General features: G+C 33.2%; 1 protein-coding gene across 9 annotated transcripts in view; it reads right to left on the reverse strand.

The window, feature by feature from the left end:
• Nucleotides 1-21367: 21367 nt before the first annotated feature.
• Naprt (nicotinate phosphoribosyltransferase) overlaps nucleotides 21368-23739 on the reverse strand; it is a 90467-nt gene continuing 88095 nt past the window's right edge. For all 9 annotated transcript variants that reach the window (XM_075296256.1, XM_075296248.1, XM_075296255.1 and 6 more), the window contains one exon: nucleotides 21368-21874. In XM_075296256.1, the coding sequence (XP_075152371.1) occupies nucleotides 21797-21874 (78 nt within the window). In that variant the 3' untranslated portion in view covers nucleotides 21368-21796. The remainder of the gene's footprint in view (nucleotides 21875-23739) is intronic.

Below are 23739 nucleotides of genomic sequence, written 5' to 3' on the forward strand. Positions count from 1 at the left end.
CCATGTATTTGTTGTTCACAGGATTCCGGTCGCAATTATTAACCCTTATTTATCAACCGATCTTACTCAAAGTTGGCCAAATGTAATCTTCTATAGCACTAACTATATGTGCAAAAAACATCGAAATCGGTTCAGATTGAGATATAGCACCCATATATATGTATAGCCCGATTTTCCAAATTTGGCCATAGGACCCTTATTTATTATCCGATCTTACTCAAAGTTGGCTAGATCCAGTCTATAGTACTTACTCTATAGTACTAACGGCATGTGCAAATTTTCATCGAAATCGGTTCAGATGTAGATATAGCTCCCATATATGTATCGCCCGATTTTGAAAACTTTGCCCCTAATAACCTTATGTTTGACCATAGAGGCCTCATTTCATAACTGATCTTACTCAAATTTCGCACAAGGTAACCTTTTGTGGTATTAATCAAGCCCGCAAAATATTATGCAGATTGGTGGATTTACATATAGCTTCCATATATATGCATCGCTCGATTTTCCCAAATTTGGCCATAATACTCTTATTTTTAACCAATGTTACTCAAATTTCAAATTTTGATATACTAGCCGATGGTATTTGTACGTAGTTGTAGCTCTTACATAAGAATATTGGTCGATTTTTACATATTTGGATTTATTACACACACTAATTGAGCGATTTTCTCTTTTTTAATATTGGGCTTAATATTAGTGACATACTAACTCCGTACGTGCAATATCAACTACAGCTAGTGTTGATAGAAGTAGGGGAAATTCCCTATATGTAGGTTTTTTTCTAATGTTTAGCGTCTTGTAGGGACGTAGGGCCACAATGTAGGGAAATTTGCACTCAACACACTTTGTAATAATTTTTACATCTTGGTGGCTCTAGAGGAGGAAATTAGAAACCGGCAAGGCTTGATCTTTAATAATGTGTGGTAACAACGGTTACCACTAGTGCCAAAAAAAAATCTAACAAAATTTGAAGATTACCACAAATCTACCAAACAAATATTTCAATAGAATTTTTTTTTTAAAACTTTATACCTGTAGAAAATTTTGTCAACATTTTATTTATATAGAAAATTTTGTCAAAATTGTATTTCTATAGAAATTTTTTTCAAAATATTTCTATAAAAATTTTTTTCATAATGTTATTTCTATGGACTTTTTTTCAAAATTTTATTTCTATAGAATTTATTATCAAAATTTTATTTCTATAAAAAAATTTTATAGAAACTTTTTCCAAAATTTTATTTCTATAGAGATTTAGAAAATTTTGTCAACATTTTATTTATATAGAAAATTTTGTCAAAATTGTATTTCTATAGAAATTTTTTTCAAAATATTATTTCTATAAAAATTTTTTTCATAATGTTATTTCTATGGACTTTTTTTCAAAATTTTATTTCTATAGAATTTAATATCAAAATTTTATTTCTATAAAAAAATTTCTCAAAAAAAAAATTTTTATAGAAACTTTTTCCAAAATTTTATTTCTATAGAGATTTAACACAAAAAAAATACTATTTTTGGTAGAATTCTACCAACTGTGGCAACCGTGGTGGTAATACAAATTTATTTTCTAGGTTCTATACGTTGCATTTTCATGTTTTAAGATAATAAAGTACTTAGAACCATTTTTGTTTTGTAAAATTTGTTTAAATTTAACGAAAAATATTGTAGGGAAAATTTTTTGGGAATGTATGGGAAAGTAGAGAACTTGTTTTTGCCCTTGTAGGGTAAACCGAACATTTTCCCTGGCAACACTGACTATGAGCTAAAGGGTGATACTGTCAAAATTTGGTCAATATAAACTATTTCTTTCAATTTTGCATTTAAAAAACCTGAACACCCCTCATTTTGAAGGTGTGTGTGTAGAATGTTGCTCCTATTTTGATTTTGGAATTCACTCTTCAGTTGTCAAAATGCCGTCGAAGCAAGAAGAGCAGCGTATCAAAATTTTGCTCGCGCATCGCGAAAATCCGAGCTACTCGCACGCAAAGCTGGCAAAATCGCTAAAAGTTGCCAAATCAACCGATACAAATGTAATTAAAGCGTTTGGGGAACGTTTGTCGACAGCCAGGAAGTCTGGATCGGGGGAAATCGAAAACCGGAAGCCGCTGAGACGACAAAGAGAGTTGCCGGTAGTTTCAAGCGAAACCCTAACCTCTCTCTCCGAGATGCCGCAAATAAGCTGGGTGTATCGTCTACAACCGTGCATCGAGCCAAAAAACGAGCCGGACTATCGACTTACAAGAAGGTAGTGACTCCAAATCGCGATGATAAACAAAATACGACGGCCAAAGCGCGATCCCGGAGGCTGTACACGACGATGCTGACGAAGTTTGACTGCGTGGTAATGGACGACGAAACCTAAGTCAAAGCCGACTACAAGCAGCTTCCGGGACAGGAGTTTTATACGGCAAAAGGAAGGGGAAAGGTAGCAGATATTTTCAAGCACATAAAACTGCCAAAGTTCGCAAAGAAATATCTGGTTTGGCAAGCCATCTGTACCTGTGGCTTGAAAAGCAGAATTTTCATAGCTTCCGGGACTGTCAACCAAGTTTTACGTGAAAGAGTGTTTGAATAAACGTCTGCTGCCTTTCCTGAAGAAACACGGTTGTTCCGTACTGTTTTGGCCGGATTTGGCATCTAGCCATTACGGTAAAAAGGCCATGGAGTGGTACGCCGCCAACAACGTGCAGGTGGTTCCCAAGGACAAGAACCCTCCCAACACGCCAGAGCTCCACCCAATTGAGAAATACTGGGCTATTGTCAAGCGGAACCAAAAGAAGACCAAAAAAGCTGCTAAGGACGAGCAGCAGTTCAAGGCAAACTGGCTTTCTACGGCGAAGAAGGTGGACAAGGTGTCTGTACAAAATCTGATGGCAGGTGTCAAGCGTGAGGCCCGGCAATTCGGATTTGGAAAAGCGAAAGCCTAACTGAATATTTTTTCTGAATTTTATACTAATTGAACTTGAAAAAGAAATTTAATTTGATTTTTTTAAATAAACGATTTCACCGATTTACACGCGTTTTCCCTTGACCAAATTTTGACCGTATCACCCTTTATAGTCAGATTGAGACAAATCACCCATAAACATGTACCCCTTAATTTTCTTAAATATGCAACTGCGGTTTATCTCCCAGACCTATATCAATGTTAGCACACAAATGCTTATGTGTACTAATTCAATAAGGGTAGTTTAGGGTATGATATAGTCGGTCCCGCCCGACTTTCTACTTTACTTACTTGTTTTGCAGCAACTTAAAAGATTTGAGTTTAAATCGTAAATATTGCGATTATTTTTTACAATTTTCGACGTGGATTAACCCAACAACAGTGCATCGTTGAACATAATTCAGTGCGCCAAGTGATATTCCTAGATCATCATGTGGTCTATCGAAAAATTGAGAAAACTTAGGTGTTAGATGGACCAGCATACACTCAATATTACATGACCATTTGACCGTATAGTCCTGACTTGGCACCGAATGACTTCTTTTTATTCCCTTACATAAAAAATAAAATGAGAGGTCAACGTTTTTTCGACCCCTCAAGAAGCGGTTGATGCGTTCAGAATGCATGGTGGCAAAAGTGTTTCGTCAATTGGTGCAAATATTTGTTTTTGTTCTCTAATCACTAAATATAAAAGGCATTTTTAATATTACATATTTTATAAATGTATTCGTAGCTATTCAAAGTTAAATAAATTATTATTAAATTAAAGCCTTAAAAATGTAATCTTTAATTAGAATTTGGCAAACGCACGCAAAGAAAAAAAACGTTTGGAAAACGTGTACCGAAAACTTTTTCTTTTGTTAGAGTTTTTTGAATTGCTTCGAAAATGTTTAACTTTTATCACCAAAAAAAAAATCGTTTGTTACAAAATTTTTTTTTTTTTTTCAATAAAAAAATTATTTTTGAACCAACAACACAGTCCATTTCTTTTATATCAAGCACTGTTATTTTCTGACTTTAAGTCTTTAATAAGACACATTTTAAAGTTCATAGTAAAAATGTACTATAGTAGTATGTAATGTTGAACATATTTTTGGAATCTTCCGAACTTATCTGGAATATATCGATGTCTACTCTCCAAAGTACGCAAAATCTAAAAAGTGAATTTTGCAGGATACAAGTTCAAAGTTTTGTTTTTGAAATTTCTCAAAACCCTCATAAGATAGAAATTTCCTTATTTTCGGTCTTAAAATCATATTTTTGATCATTTTTTTAGTATGTACGAACTGAAAATAGTGATAATAGAACATGGGTAAAAATGATTTAGACCGCTTTAGACCGAACAAAGCTTTTTGCTCTTTTTGGATTGGACATTTTTTAAAATGTCGAATCACAGGCTAAGTACAATATTAACTATAACTTTTGATAGAAATGTCCAATAAATTCGAACTTTTGACAGGATGCAATTCACATCAATCCGAATAAAAAACAGCGAATTCCATCAAAACATGCTAAGTCGGCTTAGCGTACTCTGGAATGAGAGCATCGATATGTAAAAAAAAAAACAACCTTTTGGTGTTCGGTCGAAGCAGGGATCGAACCCACGACCCTTGGCATGCAAGGCGGACGTAGCACCCACTGCTCCACGGTGCCCAAATAAATGTATGTTTCTGTTAAATAAAGGTTATTTAATCGGCTCGTGGGCGCCGCAAGCTGTGCTATATAAATGTAACTTATATGGATAATTGTCTATTGATGACAATAACAGCTACATAACATAGCTCACTGGATAGTGTGTTGACTTACAAATTGCATGGTCCGTTGTTCGATTCTCCGTCCAGGCGAAAGGTAAAATTTAAAAAATTTATAAAATCGAATAATTTCTTCTACATTGTTTGTATTACATAAAAAGGTCCTAAGAACTAAAAAACCTCGTGGAAGTGAGAAAGATGTGGGGGAAAATGCAATTAGCCAGAAAAGATTGTTTTTTTTTTAGTAGGTCTTTATGAAATTGTTTATACATCCTGGAAAAGAATAAATGTTTATCACAAAAAGTATATACTTTTCTTCCAAACAACTTCCTTAAAGCAAAAACAAATGAGAAACACACTTTGTCTAAAATTTCGTTTAAGGGTAGGAATACGAAATTAGTTGTTAAGTTAATGTTGATTTAGTTTTAAACGAACGATTTTACAATATAATACATAAAGTGTTATAAAAGCATGTATAAGGAAATGAATCACTTTTTGGAATAAATGGTATACTTTATATTGCGAATAACACTATTATTTATTTTATTTTTTATTTTTTTAGAAATTTATCCAATATCCAAAATTTTGTAAAAATACTAGTAATCTTCCAATATATTTATTTTAACTTTAATATTTTCATTTCAGATTTATATTATTACTATAGTCTTGAAAAAGAAGTGGTGGAAAACGTTTTTTTTTATCGAATTCTTCATAACCGTTAAAACATTCTCTCACATTGGAAATTCTATGCAAAAATGGGTAACTATGTATCATATATTTTTATGTTTTAAAATTTTGTTTAATGGAATTATCTCTGCTAATTTCAGATCCAAGTAAACAAATGCAAATGGTGTTGAAATAAATGTTTGGAAATAACCTTAAATTAAATGGAAAATGCACGCTCTATATAACTAAATATCATAAAAAAGTGTTACTTAAACGGTGATCAATCAAACCACAAAAAAACCAAGCAAAGTTCCCTTTTAGAAAATCTTTAACGTATGGCAGCAAAGATAATTTGTAAAACAAAAAAATGGTGCATATTTGACTATGGACCATTAACAGAAACCCGTAAATCCGAACTTGTGCTATTCCATTGAGGTTACAAGACCGGCATTATGGGAGTCTGTCAATGTAAACAACATAAATACGTTTTCCCGATTATTCTAAAAAATAATCTAATCCTTGCAGAAAAACAGAAACCCCCATCCCCCAAAATCCTTACTCTAATATCCTTAAAAATCCTGTTTCCTATGGCCACCCTTTGAAATTAAAAAAGCAAAAAAAAGAAGAAGACGCCAAAAGAAATTCTAAACAAACCGTTAACTAATCTCTCTTCTCTCTCTCACTCTCTCTGGCAAATTGAGGTAGTAGGTTGTATAGTAGTCTCTTTAAAATTAACATACTATACAACGTGCTAGCTTTCTTTGCTTGACTAAAAGCAGCAAACCCACTAGCAGATTATCACCATAACTATGAAGTGGTATTAGTGAATTTCTCTCATATAATAGATGTCTTGAGATTACAGTGATTACCCCCAACTATTATTAAATCAAAACAAAGGATCTAACCGTGTTAAGTTTATAAGTAGCTTCATAGTTATTGTTATTGTTTTTTGATGTTGTATTTAAGTTTTTTTTTTTATTATATTAAGTACGTATAATATTTTATTTAAATTATGAATGTGAGTGTGCGTTATTTTGTGTATGTGAGTTATATTAAAGAAAACGAAACAAAAAATATATTTCCCTAGGCTAAAGTTTGGAATGTTTGTATGGCTGATTCCCTGAGACCCTAACTTGTGACTTATTATCACAGTTTCACAAGTTTTGATCTCCGGTATTGGCCGCAAGCTTACTGTTTGAATTTTTTTAAATGTTCGTTTCTCACTTTGGGTTCTAAAAAAATTGAAAAAAATATAGAAAATACTGTATATATGTTTTAAAGGCATTATTAATAAGAATTTGTTGAAATTTGTTTATTTAAATATTTCCGATTTTATATAGAGTTTTGCATTAAATGATAATTAATAAAATAGCATTCAATTACAGATAAAAACTGGTAAGTTGGACGCTAATAAAGACCGAGAACAATTGTTATTCACAGAAAAAAATATCACCAATATTTTTATACCCTCCACCATAGGATGGGGGTATATTAACTTTGTCATTCCGTTTGTAACATATCGAAATATTGCTGTAAGACCCCATAAGTATATATATTCTGGGTCGTGGGGAAATTCTGAGTCGATCTGAACATGTCCGCCCGTCCGTCCGTCTGTTGAAATCACGCTAACTTCCGAACGAAACAAGCTATCGACTTAAAACTTGGCACAAGTAGTTGTTATTGATGTAGGTCGGATGGTATTGCAAATTGGCCATATCGGTCCACTTTTACGTATACCCCCCATATAAACGTCCGATCCGGCTGAAATTTGGTACATGGTGTCACCATATGATCTCTAACAACCATGCAAAAATTGGTCCACATCGGTCTATAATTATATATAGCCCCCATATAAACCGATCCCCCGATTTGGCTTTCGGAGCCTCTAAGAGAAGCAAATTTCATCCGATCCGGCTGAAATGTGGTACATGGTGTAAGTATATGGTCTCTAATGACCACGCAAAAAATGGTCCACATCGGTCCATAATTATATATAGCCCCCAAATAAACCGATCACCAGATTTGACCTCCGGAGCCTCTTGGAAGACCAAAATTCATTTGATTCAGTTGAAATTTGGTACGTGGTGTTAATATATGATCTCAAACACCCATGCAAAAATTGTTCGAAATCGGTCCATTATTATATATAGCCCCCATATAAACCGATCCCCAGATTTGACCTCTGGAGCCCCTTGGAAGAGCAAAATTCATCCGATTCGGTTGAAATTTGGAACGTGATGTCAGGAATTAGTTCATATCAGTCCATAATTATATATAGCACCCATATAAACCGATCCCCAGATTTGACCTCTGGTGCCTTTTGGAGAAGCAAAATTCATCCGATCTGGTTGAAATTTGGTACGTGGTGGTAGTATATGATATTTAACAGCCATGCCAAAAGTGGTCCATATCAGTCCATAATCATATATAGCCCCCATATAAACCGATCCCGAGATTTGGTTTTGGATCCTCTTGGAGGAGCAAATTTCAGCCGAGTCTGTTGAAATTTGGTACATTGTGGTAGTATATGGCCGTTAACAACCATGCCTAACTAGGTCCATATCGGTCTATAGTTATATATAGCCCTCAGATAAATCGATCCCCAATCACACAAAAATTGGTCCATATCAATAATTGTATATAGCCCCCATATAAGCGACCCCTATATTTCAATTCTGGCTCTCTACCACGTATGGACTAACTCACAATTTAGAAAACGATGTTAAGAAGTTTTAAGATACCACAACCCAAGTAATTCGATTCAGGATGACAGTCCATGGTGGAGGGTACATAAGATTCGGCCTGACCGAACTTACGGCCGTATATACTTGTTTTAATTAAAATCCTAATTGAATGTGATAATTTTTAATTAAAAATTATCTATTAATTTATTAATCAAAACCTACAACCAGTGTTGTCAGTATTTTTCTGGCTCTTGACCCCAAATTTGGACGTTTTCGTCCCCAAAAATCTGCAATCTTAATTAAAATTCCTCACGAAAATCTCCAATTAATTATTGAAAAAAATAAAGTTATAGGCTCTACTGTAGAAAATCAGAAATAATTTAAAATTTGAAAAAGATAAAATGTTTGTCATACCAGCTTGCTAGCTGCAATAATATCAAGATTTCTTTCGATCTGATTGCAGCCCGCAAGAATTTAGAAGACAATCAAAATAAAAATTTACTTCTAAATATTCAAGTAATAAAATTCAGTGGTAGATCAGTATGAAGGTGAACTATCTTTATCATTTCTATATTTATTTAGAGGATATATTGTCCAAATCTGTGAGGAAGACTGATGAGGGGCCAACATTTAGTCCAGAGTCCTCAGGAAATGATTTCATAACTGTAGAAAATTGTCTTAGCCAAGTTTGGTAAAATTATAAATTAGCTCTGGGTCTCCAAAAAAATCTGTACTCACTTCTAACCCAAATGCTCCATTTGCCCCCTACACTCAAAAAAAGTGAACCCTATATTTCACTAAAGCCGATTTAACTCTCATTTAGTTCATGGAATATTACTTTTTAAGAAAGTTTCCAAGACTTTAATATTTTTTGTGTACGTTAGTTAAATTAACTAACACAGAGGAAAAAATTATACACAAATGAAGCATAAAGATTAACTAAATTCGTGCCTCCCACAAAATAGTTCAGAATTTCTTAAAATTTGTAAATTTTACCAATAATGAGCCCATCTTGAACTCCATATGGCACTAAAGACATTCTTGCAATTTTGAACTCCAATATTTTCCTTCAAACTATAAAATTTTCTTTAACAAGTGAAAAAAATTAATTATATCTAATAAATTTTCTTGAATTTTTCGAAAAATATTTTCTTATTTTTTGTGATATCGGCGTGATGTCAGCGTTTGTAATACTGTTTAGTTAAAATTTTCTAAAAATAATCGAAATTTTCCAAAATTAACCAAAATTTTTCTTCCTGGTGGTTTCACTGTTTTTTTCAGTGTATTATAAATAGAAGCAAGGTGTTCTTTTCTAATTTTAACGATTCGCTGTGCCTCTTTTTTAATAAAGTAGAAAATCCCCACAAATCATCAATTTTTATACCCTCCACCATAGGATGGGGGGTATATTAACTTTGTCATTCCGTTTGTAACACATCGAAATATTGCTATAAGACCCCATAAAGTATATATATTCTGGGTCGTGGTGAAATTCTGAGTCGATCTGAGCATGTCCGTCCGTCCGTCCGTCCGTCTGTTGAAATCACGCTAACTTCCGAACGAAACAAGCTATCGACTTGAAACTTGGTACAAATAGTTGTTATTGATGTAGGTCGGATGGTATAGAAAATGGGCCATATCGGTCCACTTTTACGTATAGCCCCCATATAAACGGACCCCCAAATTTGGCTTGCGAGGCCTCTAAGAGAAGCAAATTTCATCCGATCCGGCTGAAATTTGGTACATGGTGTTAGTATATGGTCTCTAATAACCATGCAAAAATTGGTCCACATCGGTCCATAATTATATATAGCCCCCATATAAACCGATCGCCCGATTTGGCTTGCGAGGCCTCTAAGAGAAGCAAATTTCATCCGATCCGGCTGAAATTTGGTACATGGTGTTAGTATATGGTCTCTAACATCCATGCAAAAATTGGTCCACAACGGTCCATAATTATATATAGCCCCCATATAAACCGATCACCAGATTTGATCTCCGGAGCCTCTTGGAAGACCAAAATTCATCTGATTCAGTTGAAAGTTGGTACGTGGTGTTAATATATGGCCTCAAACTCCCATGCAAAAATTGGTCGGTATCGGTCCATAATTATATATAGGCCCCATATAAACCGATCCCCAGATTTGACCTCCAGAGCCCGTTGGAAGAGCAAAATTCTTCCCATTCGGTTAAAATTGGGTACGTGATATTAGTATATGGTATCCAACAACCATGCAGGAATTGGTTCCTATCAGTCCATAATTATATATAGTTCCCATATAAACCGATCCCCATATTTGACCTCCGGTGCCTTTTGGAGAAGCAAAATTCATCCGATCTGCTTGAAATTTGGTACGTGGTGATAGTATATGATACCACAACCCAAGTAATTCGATTGTGGATGATAGTCTCTCGTAGAAGTTTCTACGCAATCCATGGTGGAGGGTACATAAGATTCGGCCTGGCCGAACTTACGGCCGTATATACTTGTTTTTTTTTTTTTGAAATTCCGCATTAAATCCCCAAGCGCCCTCACACTCAAAAATTTTGTCCACATTCACTGGCAACACTGCCTACATTGTCCATACTGCAAAAAAGTCTATATGACTCTATAAGTCGAAAGGTTAGGTTAGTTTTCCAAGTTTTGAAAAATTTGAAAGTCCAAAATGGACTGCTCATTCCAATTAAATGTTAGCAATCAAAAAAAAATTCCTATAAAAGATTAATTCTGACTTCCTTTATTATAGAAAGCTTATCATACATACGAATAATACTTGGCATAGAAAAATATTTTAGTTCATTCGTACGTAAGAAGTATTCAATCCTTTCAAAACTTAAGGAAACACACCTGTTAGAATATGGGAAATTTTCCTATATTTCTTTCATCTGCCTGTAATCGATACCTGTCATCGATGTAATCGATATGTTTGCGCGTGGGTTGTTTTTTTATACCCTGCCCCACACTGTGCATATGTTTGCAACACCCAGAAGAAGACGAGATAGACACATGGTGTCTTTGGCAAAAATGCTCAGGGTGGGCTCCTGAATCGATATAGCCATGTCCGTCTGTCCGTGAACACATTTTTGTTGTACGTCGCAGTTTTAGTCCAATCGACTTCAAATTTGGCACAAGTATGTGTTTTGGCTCAGAATAGAATCCTATTGATTTTGGAAGAAATCGGTCTAGATTTAGATATAGCTCCCATATATATATTTCGCCCGATATGGACTTATATGGCCGCAGAAGCCAGAGTTTTAACCTAATTTGCTTAAAATTTTGCACAAGAAAAACAATTAGTACTATAGTCAAGTGTGCCAAATTTTATTGAAATCGGTTCAGATTTAGATATAGCTCCCATATATATCTTTCGCCCGATATGGACTAATACGGTCCTAGCAGCCAGAGTTTTACCCTAATTTGCTTAAAATTTTGCACTAGGAGTACAATTAGTAGTGTAGTCACGTGTGCCAAATTTGATTGAAATCGGTTCAGATTTAGATATAGCTCCCATATATATCGTTCGCCCGATTTACACTCATATGACCACAGTGGCCAATCTTTTACTCCGATTTAATTGAAATTTTGCACAGGGAGTAGAATTAGCATTGTAGCTATGCATGCCAAATTTGGTTGAAATCGGTTCAGATTTAGATATAGCTCCCATATATATGTTTTTCTGATTTCGACAAAAATGGTCAAAATAGCAACATTTTCCTTGTAAAATCGCCACTGCTTAGTCGAAAAGTTGTAAAAATGACTCTAATTTTCCTAAACTTTTAATAAATATATATCGAGCGATAAATCATAAATAAACTTGTGCGAAGTTTCCTTAAAATTGCTTCAGATTTAAATGTTTCCCATATTTTTTTACTAACATTGTGTTCCACCCTAGTGCATTAGCGGAATTAAATTTTGACTCTATAGATTTTGTAGAAGTCTATCAAATTCTGTCCAGATCGAGTGATATTTAAATGTATGTAGTTGGGACAAACCTTAATATATAGCCCCCAACACATTTGACGGATGTGATATGGTATCGAAAATTTAGATCTACAAAGTGGTGCAGGGTATAATATAGTCGGCCCCGCCCGACTTTAGAATTTCCTTACTTGTTTTAACTTAAAGAAGGGGTCACTTTTTTCTGGGTGTATTAAATATATTAAAGTATAGAGTTAGTTCCAAAAAGGATATCTAAAAATCAACAATTAATTTTTTTAACAATTAAATTTAAGAAAAGAAAAAAATATAAAATAAAATTCTCAAAGTTTTCATTTGAAAATTGCTGAATATGCTAAAAGTTCGTAACTCATTTGGTAGAGAGTTCCATAGAAGTATGGCGAGAATGAAAAACTGCCATTGCTATATTAACAACCTCTTTTTGATCTGGCAAAGTTCAACTTTTGATACAAAAATAATGTAGTGCGCGTGTATAAATTATCTTCGGTATGTACACTACAAAAAAAGCATGCCCCGTTCCAAAGATTTTGTTTTTACTTTAGCAATTTTGGTATTTATTCCGAGCCAAAGAAGCAGAGAGTACAAGTAAGGATACTTTTAAGACACAATTCTCTTTTAAATTTGGGTTTTGTGTACTTGCTTCTATTTTTTCGTTTTTCAACTTTTTTTCTTCATATGCTATCAAAGTCCTTTAAAAACGAGTTAACGACAGCTTTATTTTCCAAATTCAGACTCGACTTTCAGTAGAAATTATGCTATGTTTCAAGTAAAAAAAATCTTTAAAATAAAGTGTTGAAAAACATGTCCCATATTTGAACGATTCTTTGCTTTGTAGATGCAAAAAGACAACAAATTTAAAGACAATTCCATTAATTTTAAAGAATTTTTCTGAATTATTAAAGCCAAGTTGACCTTAGCCCAAATTTTTTCTTTCATGTTATGATACCCATTTTTAAGTCAAATCACTTAATTATAAAGACAATACGACTTCATTGAAATGTTTATCGACTTTTGGATAAGGAAAAACTTTTATATTAGAGAAATACGTCTTCTATGCTAAGCAAAATTTGCGGTCGTATTTTAAGGACATTAAGGACAATATTTTTTTCAGTGTAGATAAGCGACCTTATATTAATGAATATCAACTCCATATAGAGCCACGTTATAACGAGATACATAAAGCGTCACACTGAGAAAACAATGAACCCACCAGGAAAGAAAATTTTAGTTAGTTTTAGAAAAAATATATTAATTTTAGAAAATTTTAACTAAACTGTATTAGAAACGGAGATGTCACGCCGATTTCACAAACCTAAGTAAATAATTTTCGATAAATTAAAAAAAAAAAATTATTAGACATAATTAATTTTTTTCACTTGTTAAAGAAAATTTCGAAGTTTGAAGGAAAAAATTGGAGTTAAACCATACGAAGTTCATGATGGGCTCATTACTGGTAAAATTTACAAATTTTAAGAAATTCTGAACTATTTTGTGGGAGACCAGTATTTAGTTAATCTTTATGCTTCATTTGTGTATAATTTTTTCCTTTATTTTAGTTATTTTAACTAACGTATGCAAAAAATTATTAACGTCATGGAAACTTTCTTAAAATGTAAAAATTCCATGAACTTAAATTAAATTAAATCAGCTTTAGTGAAATATAGGGTTCACTTTTTTTGAGTGCACACTATTAAAAAGAAGTATTTAGTATTTAATGGTATCTCCACTAGAGATTGTTCCATTGAAGAGATTTGTTATATATAACATTATACACTGATAGAAAAAGTTTCGTTATTAATTTTCTGTTAATCAACATAACGGTTCGTACTATTAACGAATATTTTCATTGTATTCATGAAAATGTTTCGTTATATCAATAAAAAAATTTCGTTGGCTGAATTTTAATGAAATTTTCTTTGTGTGTATAAGGCAGAATAATTCTCACGATTCCTAGTAAATTTCCAAATTTCCAAATTCCTAGTAAGCCAACGAATTTACAATAGTAGTTCAAAGTGGAGGACATCAAATACAGGAAACGTTATTCGTTTAAGAGGCAATAAGGAATCAGTAACTATGAGTCGGCATCTTAGGGTGCAGTTCAATTACACCGTCGAATCAAATAAAATATTAATATACACTTAAAAAAACGTGGACCCTCTATTTCACCATAGCCAATTTAATTTTATTTTAGTTCATGGAATTATTATATTTAGAGAAAGATTCCTTTACTCTAAAAAAACGGGGGAAAAATATACACAAATTAAGCATAGAGATTTACTAAATTCGTAGTCACATTATAACTTTAAATTTGTACTGCAAATGGGCCCATGTTGAAATTCGTATGACACTAAAAACATTTTTACAATTTTAAACTCCAATTTTTTCCTTCAAGTTACAAAATTTTTTTTAACAATAAAATTGTTAACATTTTCATTTTGTTAAATTTGTCGAAATTTTTTTCTTTGTAATATGTTTAGTTAAAATTTTCTAAAAATAATCTAAATTTTCTAAAATTAACCAAAATATTTCCTCCTGGTGGGTTCACTGTTTTTATTTTTCAGTGTAGTCTGTGCATTTCTTCGTCATGCTTATCTATATTCACAACAAATAAGTTGCTAATTATGTTTATAAAATATTTGTTATTATCTACTTTCCACTCTTTCGTTTTCAAATGGATACTTTTTGATACATTCCATTTGGGCTTGAACCAAAGAGTATAGATAACTAAAGAGGGTCAAAATCGCTCACTTACGATATGCCCAAATCCCATAGATTAGGGTCAAACACGCAACATGTTTTATTTACTTTTGATAACTTGGAAATAACATAAGGCGTGTTCTGCAATGTTAGTAAGATTTTCATTACGTTGTAGTTAATTTCTTCGTTAAAAATCAAAAAGAAAAATGCAAAAAAGGACCAAACAATACTTTTGTTTGCTAAATCTATAAATTCTATGTGTCAAAACATTCACTCGACAAGTTTTTTCTTTTAGACAAATAATTAAATATCGTTAAAAAATAAAATTACTGATTTTTTTATGACAATATAATGTTAACATATTTAAGCAAGCATTTCCATCAACATATGAATTGATACCTTCATGAAATTTCGGCTGTAGATGAATACTAGGATAAAAGTAAAATACTCCAGAAAACTTTCACTTTTTCACTAGATTTTTTCGCGAAGTCATTTTTTAGCATTTATAAAAATTATAAGAATACACTTTTTATTATAAATTTAAAAAAAGTTTGATTACAAAAAGAATAATTTGATTTTTAAAAATCGAATCGCAAGTCACCGAATCAAAACCATGTGAAAAGCCGTAGATAACAAAAGGGAATACGAAGAAAATGTTGGTACCGTTTTGCAACATGTTCGACCCTAATCTATTGCATTTATACGATATTTCAAAAATTAGACGTTTCGACCCTCTTGTTTATCTATACTATTTGGCTTGAACATAGTTTGTTATTGTAATAAGATAAGATTTCCACAATTATGATTGGAATACATGGTAATAGCGCCATCTGTATGTGGACGTTAACCACGGATGTTTATTCTTAGACATGAACCTGACTTCGTTAAATCAAAGACATAATTTCCAAAGATGGCGCGTTTGCCACAATAGATGTCGTTGTGGCGAACGCCGTTTTTATTTTGTCACCGCGCCACTGTACAGATTACCTGCGTGCGATAGCGATGTGAACAACAAAATATCGAAAAAAATACAGAGACATAAAATAACTGATACAGATACATCAAATAACTGAAAAACTGGAAAAAATATTTTTGAACTTGCACCAAAACGCATATTGTTAACAAGACAAGGATTTGTCATTGCAAACCAAACATATTGGAAAGAAGTTTGCGTCTATCAGACCTGTTCTGGCTTCGTTTTGGGGAAGAGGACCTATGAAATTAATTCCCTTCCAGAGTAACGTTGCATGGTTTGCATATATCCGCAAGGCGCTCATATCGAGCGCATGTCTCACAGCTTCGCCCTGACGTCTCGAGTTATCCTAGGCCAATAGTAGTGGTCTTGTATTCTTTTTGTAGTTTTAACCACTATTTAATAGATGCCCATTATGGTGTTGGTGAAGAACATGGAAAATTCCTTGGAGATCTCGGCTATTGCCTCTAGTATCTTCTGGTACCAGTTGATAGTAATTATGGAAACGTCTGTCCTTTTTCAAACTGATGCAACTTTTTGGTAAATACAATTTTACATAAAGGATTTTCCACTAAGAGGTGTTATTTCGGTGTCATGATTGACATGCCCGTCTTGCATACAGAAGGTCATGGTTTCAATCCCCGTTTCTACCAACAACCAAGAAAATATTTTTCAACGGTGGTTTATCCCCTCTCAGTAATGGAATCGGGGCATAACTCATTGATAAGAGAGAAGTTCAACCGTGGTAGCACAATGAACGGATTAGTATAAATGAGCACATTAACATAATTTTAAAAAATGTGGCACAGTTTTTTCTAGAATTCTGAATATTTTTTCTTTATATTTTTATTTCCTTTAAAATTAATTATTAAAGAAAAGTAACCGTGATAAATCGATCGATAAATCATAATACCGGCCTCAATATAGAAATATTTCTTTCTATACTTTTAGGTTAAAATGACATTTAGTTCATTTTTTGTTTTATAACAGGAAGTAATTTGGTATGTGGTATTTAAAAAAAAATACTACACAGAAAATGTTTCCAATTAAAGTCTTAATTGAGTTTTCAAAAATATTCAATTAAACATTTAATTGATTCAACAATTTTTTTAATTGAAACAAAACTCAATCACAAAAAGTAATAGTATCAATTAATTTTTTAATTGGATCAATTAATTTTTTAATAGACTTTCAATAAATTGTTTAATTGATACTATCATTTCTGTGATTCAAGACATTTCAATTAAAACTTAATTGAATCAATTAATTTCGTAATTGAAGACAAAAAATATTTTTTTTGTGTGTAGATCGTTACATTTTCCTTGTTTTAACAACGCATTTGGAAATCTCCAAAGGCGGAATACAATTTTCGTAAGAGTTAGTTTATTTTTCCCACAAAACAGTTCATTTTTCCGAATACATCCTTTTTTTATACCCACCACCATAGAATGGTGATACCCCCTATAATAAATTTTTCATTCCATTTGTAACACATCGAAATATCGATTTTCGACTATATAAAGTACATATATTCTTGATCAGGGAGAAATTCTAAGACGATATAAGCGCGTCCGTCTGTCTGTTGTAATCACGCTACAGCCTTCAATAATGGGGCTATCGTCCTGAAATTTGGCACAGATTCGGGTTTTGTTTGCAGGCAGGTCAAGTTAGAAGATGGACTATATCGGTTCAAGTTTTCATATAGTCCCCATATAAATCGACCTCCCGATTTGGGGTCTTGGGCTTATAAAAACCGTAGTTTTTATCCAATTTGCCTTACATTGGAAATCTAGTGGTATTTTAGGACCATAAAAAGGTGTGGAAAAAATGGGGCGATCTCCCGATTTTACCTCTTGGGCTTCTAGAAACTGTATTTACTTTCCGATTTGCCTGAAATTTGAAATCTAGAGGTAATCTAGGACCATAAAAATGTGTGCCGAAAATGGTGCCTATCGGTCCATGTTTTGGTATAGTCCCCACATAGACCGATCTCCCGATTTTACTTCTTGGGCTTCTAGAAACTATCCGATTTGCCAAACATTTGAAATCTAAAGATATTCTAAAACCACAAATAGGTGTGGCAAAAATGGGGCGTATCGGTCCATCTTTTGGTATAGCCCCTAAACTGTATTTGGTATAGCCCCTAAACTGTATTTGCTTTCCGATTTGCCTGAAATTTGAAATTTAGAGGTATTCTAAGATCATAAAAAGGTGTGCCGTAAATGGTGCCTTTCGGTCCATGTTTCGATATAGTCCCCATATATCTCCCGATTTTACTTCTTGGGCTTCAAGAAACTGTATTTACTATCCGATTTACCTACAATTGAAAATCTAGAGGTATTTTAGGACCATAAATTGGTGTGTCGAAAATGGGGTGTATAGGTCCATGTTTTGGTACAGCCCCCAGATAGATCGATCTCCCGATTTTACTTCTTGGGCTTCTAGAAACTGTATTTACTATCCGATTGGCCTAAAATTGAAAATCTAGAGGTATTTTAGAACCATAAATTGGTGTGTCGAAAATGGGGTGTATAGGTCCATGTTTTGGTATAGCCCCCATATAGACCGATCTGCCGATTTTACTTCTTGGGCTTCTAAAATCAGTAGTTTTTATCAAATTTGCCTGAAATTGGAAATCAAGAGGTATTTTAGGACCATCAAAAGGTGTGCCGAAAATGGTGCTTATCGGTCCATGTTTGGATATAGCCACCATATAGACTGATCTCTCGACTATATTTCTTGGGCTTCTAGAATTCGTAGTTTTTACCCAATTTGTCTGAAATTGGAATTCTAGAGGTATTTGAGGACCATTAAGAGGTGTGTTGAAAATGGTGAGTATTGGTCCATGTTTTGGTATAGCCCCTATATAGACCTACCTCTCGAATTTATTTCTAGGACTTCTAGAATCCGGCTGAATATAGGAATAGGTAAGCCGAATATGGTGTGTGTCGAACCATGTTTTGGCTCGACACACACCATAGACCGATCTCCCGATTTAACTCTTTGTAAATATACTCTCAAAAATCTGTATCGCATTTATTTTTACCGGTCCATTTGGTAAGGCATCGATATAGACCGATTTCTCTTCTTGACGGTACATCCAAAGAAAAAATATTTTCCTCCGGAATGAAATTTTAGACAAACGAAATTCCCCTTTCGTATAAAGTATTTTCGTTTAGAGCAAATAATCCGAATTTTTGATAAGCGAGTCAATGATTGGCTCTAAAATTTGTGTCAAAAGGAAATTTTGCTTGTCTAAAATTTCGTTCCTCAGAAAACTCTTCTTTCAGTGTATAGCAGGCGCACTGGGGCCAAGTCACCGCTGTCGAAATCGAGTACTTCGTCATCATAATGTAGTTTACGCGGATCACCGCAGTCGTTATCGAATTGTTTCTAGTCGAAGTTGAACACGATAGGTAGCATGCTATCGAAAACGAAGTATGTAGTGATTTTTGAGCAGAAAAAGGTAAACAAAAAGAAACAAGACGTTGGTGAACATGTAATTATATTCTATTTTGGCAAAATACATTTAAGAAAATATAATATTACTATGCAAGTAATAGGGAAAAGGATCAAAGAAAAGCATGCTCAGTAGCCGCTTGTTTACTACAATGTAAAAAAAAGCATAAGCGTAGGAAGGCCTCTGGGGAGGGGGCTTAGACTCCCAAAAAAATTGTAGCCCCCCCAGAATTTGAAACTCTATTTATGATTTTACATTTTTCAATAAATGTCAATAGTTTTTTTAATTTTTATATAAATTAAACAAGTATATACAATCGCACAAAGTTCCGCTAAAGATTTTCATGAACAATCGAATTACTTGGGTTGTGGTAGCAGTTGCCGATGGCAATGTTTGAAGTCAGATATTTATGAAATAAAGCTGTGGTTGAACTTATGATTGATTTAGTTTAGTCAATTTAATTAAAAAAATAGTAATTGATATTAAAACTATTCTTTCATAAATTAATATCTTAATAATGCTGCGAAAAACGTTGCCAAAAAAGTAGTGAAAATGTTCTTTTTGGGTCTAGAAGTCGTGCAAAATTGGCGGAGAAGCAATGAATGTAATATGAGCTTGTCATAGGACAAACGTCCACCGTTTCAACAGCCGCTGCAATGAATTTGCATCACTTCTTAAGGTGAGATCCGAATTCAGTGTTTTGAAAGTGAATTAAAAAATTTTGTGATATTTTCCCAAATAAATAATTTTTATATTTTTTTTATGATTTTTAATGCATTCTGACGCTTGTTTGAAACGTTTTTCCTCGAACAATTTCCAAAATTATCGATTTTTCTATAATGAATTTAGCAGTTTTGTGGCAAAATTTGAATAATTTGTACCAATTTACTTATTCGTACTCTTTTTTAATCTATTTGAAAAAAAAAAGAAAACAAAAAATTACACATTAAAATATGAAAAAATGAAGTAAAAAAACTTTCTGTGTAGTTAAAATAATTGAGGACATTTTTGGAAGTACTTTTAAAGTTGTGCCTTTAGAACAACTCACAATTTTTTTGCTGGGAAAGTGTCGAACTACTTTTAGTTGCTTTATTATAAATTAATTGTCGAGTTATTTTGATGTCTAATTTTTTATTCAATTTTATGAAATAAAACATTAATTGAACCTATAAGTTCAGTCTGTACATTTTTAGCTAGGGGGGCTATAGCCCCCCCTAGAAACATTGTCTAGCTACGCTAATGAAAAAAAGTAGTAGCAAAAATAAATTACGATCAAATGCGGTGATCCAAAAATTTACTGCGATCGAAATGTTTCTCGATACGAAACAGAACCCAATGACGAATGCGGTGATTTGGCCCCTGTTCATGAAAATTGCTTGAAACTGAAAGTACAATTTCCAGATTTTACTACCCGAAATCATTAAATAAAGGCGGTAAAAATCTACAGATTGAAGATTTCAAATCAAGGCGTTATTTCATCATTTGCACAATATGCACGATTTCTCTAAAACTCAAACAAAAATGGTTCTTATAAATCCAGAATATTATATTTGCCGGGCCGAATCTTAAATACCCACGACGGGTATTTAAGATTCGGCCCTGCCGACCTTACTGCTGTATATACTTGTTATATTCTATCCAAACCCCAGTTTTAAAACACACATTTTTTTTGTTGGGTGGCGTAATATATTAAAATATTATTTTTATTTGGTGTCTTTGTTTTAAATTTCTTCGAAAAATTGTGCTTCTTGCATTGTTTTTGTTTTTTTATGTGTACAAAACATTTTTCATTGTTCTCTTTTAACTTATATAACTTAAGGTGAAAGAATTGAGAAAACTCTCTGAATTAGTATGCGTGTGTGTGGTTTTGTGTAAATGTAAGTATCTCTGTATAAAGCAACCGTAAATAATATTTAGTGTAGACAAGTATGTATGGCTGTGTGTGTGTGTATACATATACTGTAACTAGATGAACAGATTATATACTACATATACTATATACTAATTTAGGACTGTTAGAATTACTACAAATCTATTGCAAACATATGTATGTTTTTCCTTTTTCCCCGTTCAATGGTAATGGCATTGGCGCAAACTGTTTAACAAATTTCAAACAAAAAAAAAGGGAAAAACTTCTTACAAATTATGACTACTTGAATTAACAACAATGTAAAAACAAATAATCTTCTTTTCAACATTCAATGAAGATTGATAGAATTTAAATATATATTTTTATGGTATAGTATATGATTTTCCCTTTTGTAGCGAGATTTCTCTTTTTGTTTTCATTATTTTGTTTTTGTAAACATATACATACACAGTAGTTTTTATTTTTATTTTTAGTATTTACTATACTTAGATACATATAATAATAATTTCTTTATATATATACTACATATATAAATATTGCCCAAAATTATTCATTTTTTTATTATTAAATATTTTCAAAAAAATAGCAACAATAATGCCAATATACACATCCTTTCTGATGGCAACGCTACCGAATAAAACAAAAACTATCACGCATAGGTTTCTTGTTTTTTTCCTTTGGAATGGTGGCTTTTTGTATTATTGTTGTGGTGTAATTTTCCGTATAGAAAGAAATGATGTATTTGTGTTGTGTTATTGTCGTATTCCAATACGCTTTATATAGATCATGAAAGTTCTCCAATGGGAGCATTTTGTAGCCATAGATCATGAATAAAGTTGTACAGATTGTCGCTGACCGAGACCTGAAAAAGTAAACAAAGCATTCATGAACCATTCATTTTACAATTAGCTTTTTGGGAAAAAATAAAGGAAATATTTAAATCTAGATTTTTGCTCAATATTTGATTTTCAAAAAGGAAGTGACAGTAGGTAACGGATATAAGCATATTGCACATAAGAAAATTTTATCAAAACACTATGTCTTTTTGGTGGTTTATGGTATGCAAAAGGTTTCAAGAAAAACGTTTATAAGAAAAAAAAACTGAGAAAGAAAGAAAGAACAATTTTACAATTAAGAATTACAATGAAGAATTAGATAAGAATCCTATTAAAAATATAACTCCTATAAGAACATTTGGTTATGAGACGACAACTATTCATTGTTCTTTTTCAATGACTATACTAGAATTTATTCCTATTAATTTTTGGTAATAACCCCCGTTTTCATGAAGCTCCGTTAGTGTTACGTTAGTTAACGAACTGCCTAAATATTCCATGTGCCAGTTATGAGCTTAACTGCTGAAAATTTGTCAATTAAAGGTAACCGGAGAGAAGATATTTGCAATTTATTTTATGTTAATTGGCAGCCTAACGGAGCTACAAGAAAATGGCCGTAAGTGAAATATAAAAAGTAGAAATATCAGACATTACACTAAGACAAACACAAAACAAGCTGTAAAAAGCTTTTAAAACGGTAATGATGATAAAATCTGCAATATTAAAAACTTTTTATATAATCATAGATGTACATTAGATAGGGTCACGGCCTAAAGGAAAAAAAAGTTGATGCGGTCACCCCCAAGTTTTGTAGCATATTCGGTATTTCAGAACACCAAAACTTTTTTTCGTGCACCCTACGACCCCCCGAAATACAATTTATTGTGCTGTGTCGTCATTTGAAGTCCGATCGAAAAGAAACGCATATCGTTGTTCGTGGGTGATCGGGGATATATTTTTTGTGCATTGGTCATTTTTGACTCCGAGGTCAAAAATGAAATTGTCTTCGAATATGCTACAAAACTGGGGGGTGACCGCATCAACTTATTTTCGTGACCCTATCTAATGTACATAAATAACTCGTTCAATTCTTGCGTATCGTAGGGAATTTCCCCGTGATCTGGAAAGAGCAGAAACTAGTACTAACAAACAAAGAAAAGAGAAGCCCGTTCGAGGAGGGTTCGGCCCCAATTAGGGTTGCCAGACGGGCTTCATTTGGCTTGCGTATCAAGTGATTTGTCAAGTGATGGGCGGTATATTAATTTTGTCATTCGAAATATTGCTCTAAGACCCCATAAAGTATATATATTCTGGGTTGTGGTGAAATTCTGAATCGATCTGAGCATGTCCGTCCGTCCGTCCGCCCGTCCGTCTGTTGAAATCACGCTCACTTCCGAACGAAACAAGCTATCGACTTGAAACTTGGCACAAGTAGTTGTTATTGATGTAGGTCGGATGGTATCGCAAATGGGCAATATCGGTCCACTTTTACGTATAGCCCCCATATAAACGGACCCCAAAATTTGGCTTGCCGATCCTCTAAGAGAAGCAAATTTCATCCGATCCGGCCGAAATTTGGTACATGGTGTTAGTATATGGTCTCTAACAACCATGCAAAATTTGGTCCACATTGGTCCATAATTATATATCGCCCCCATATAAACCGATCACCAGATTTGACCTCCGGAGCCTCTTGGAAGACCAAAATTCATCTGATTCAGTTGAAATTTGGTACGTGGCCTCAAACAACCATGCAATAATTGGTCGAAATCGGTCCATAATTATATACAGTCCCCATCCCCAGATTTGACCTCCGGAGCCCCTTGGAAGAGCAAAATTCATCCGATCTGGTTGAAATTTGGTACGTGATGTAAGTATATGGTATCCAACA

The sequence above is a fragment of the Haematobia irritans genome, chromosome 2 (assembly GCF_050003625.1).
Source record: "Haematobia irritans isolate KBUSLIRL chromosome 2, ASM5000362v1, whole genome shotgun sequence".
NCBI lineage: Eukaryota > Metazoa > Arthropoda > Insecta > Diptera > Muscidae > Haematobia > Haematobia irritans.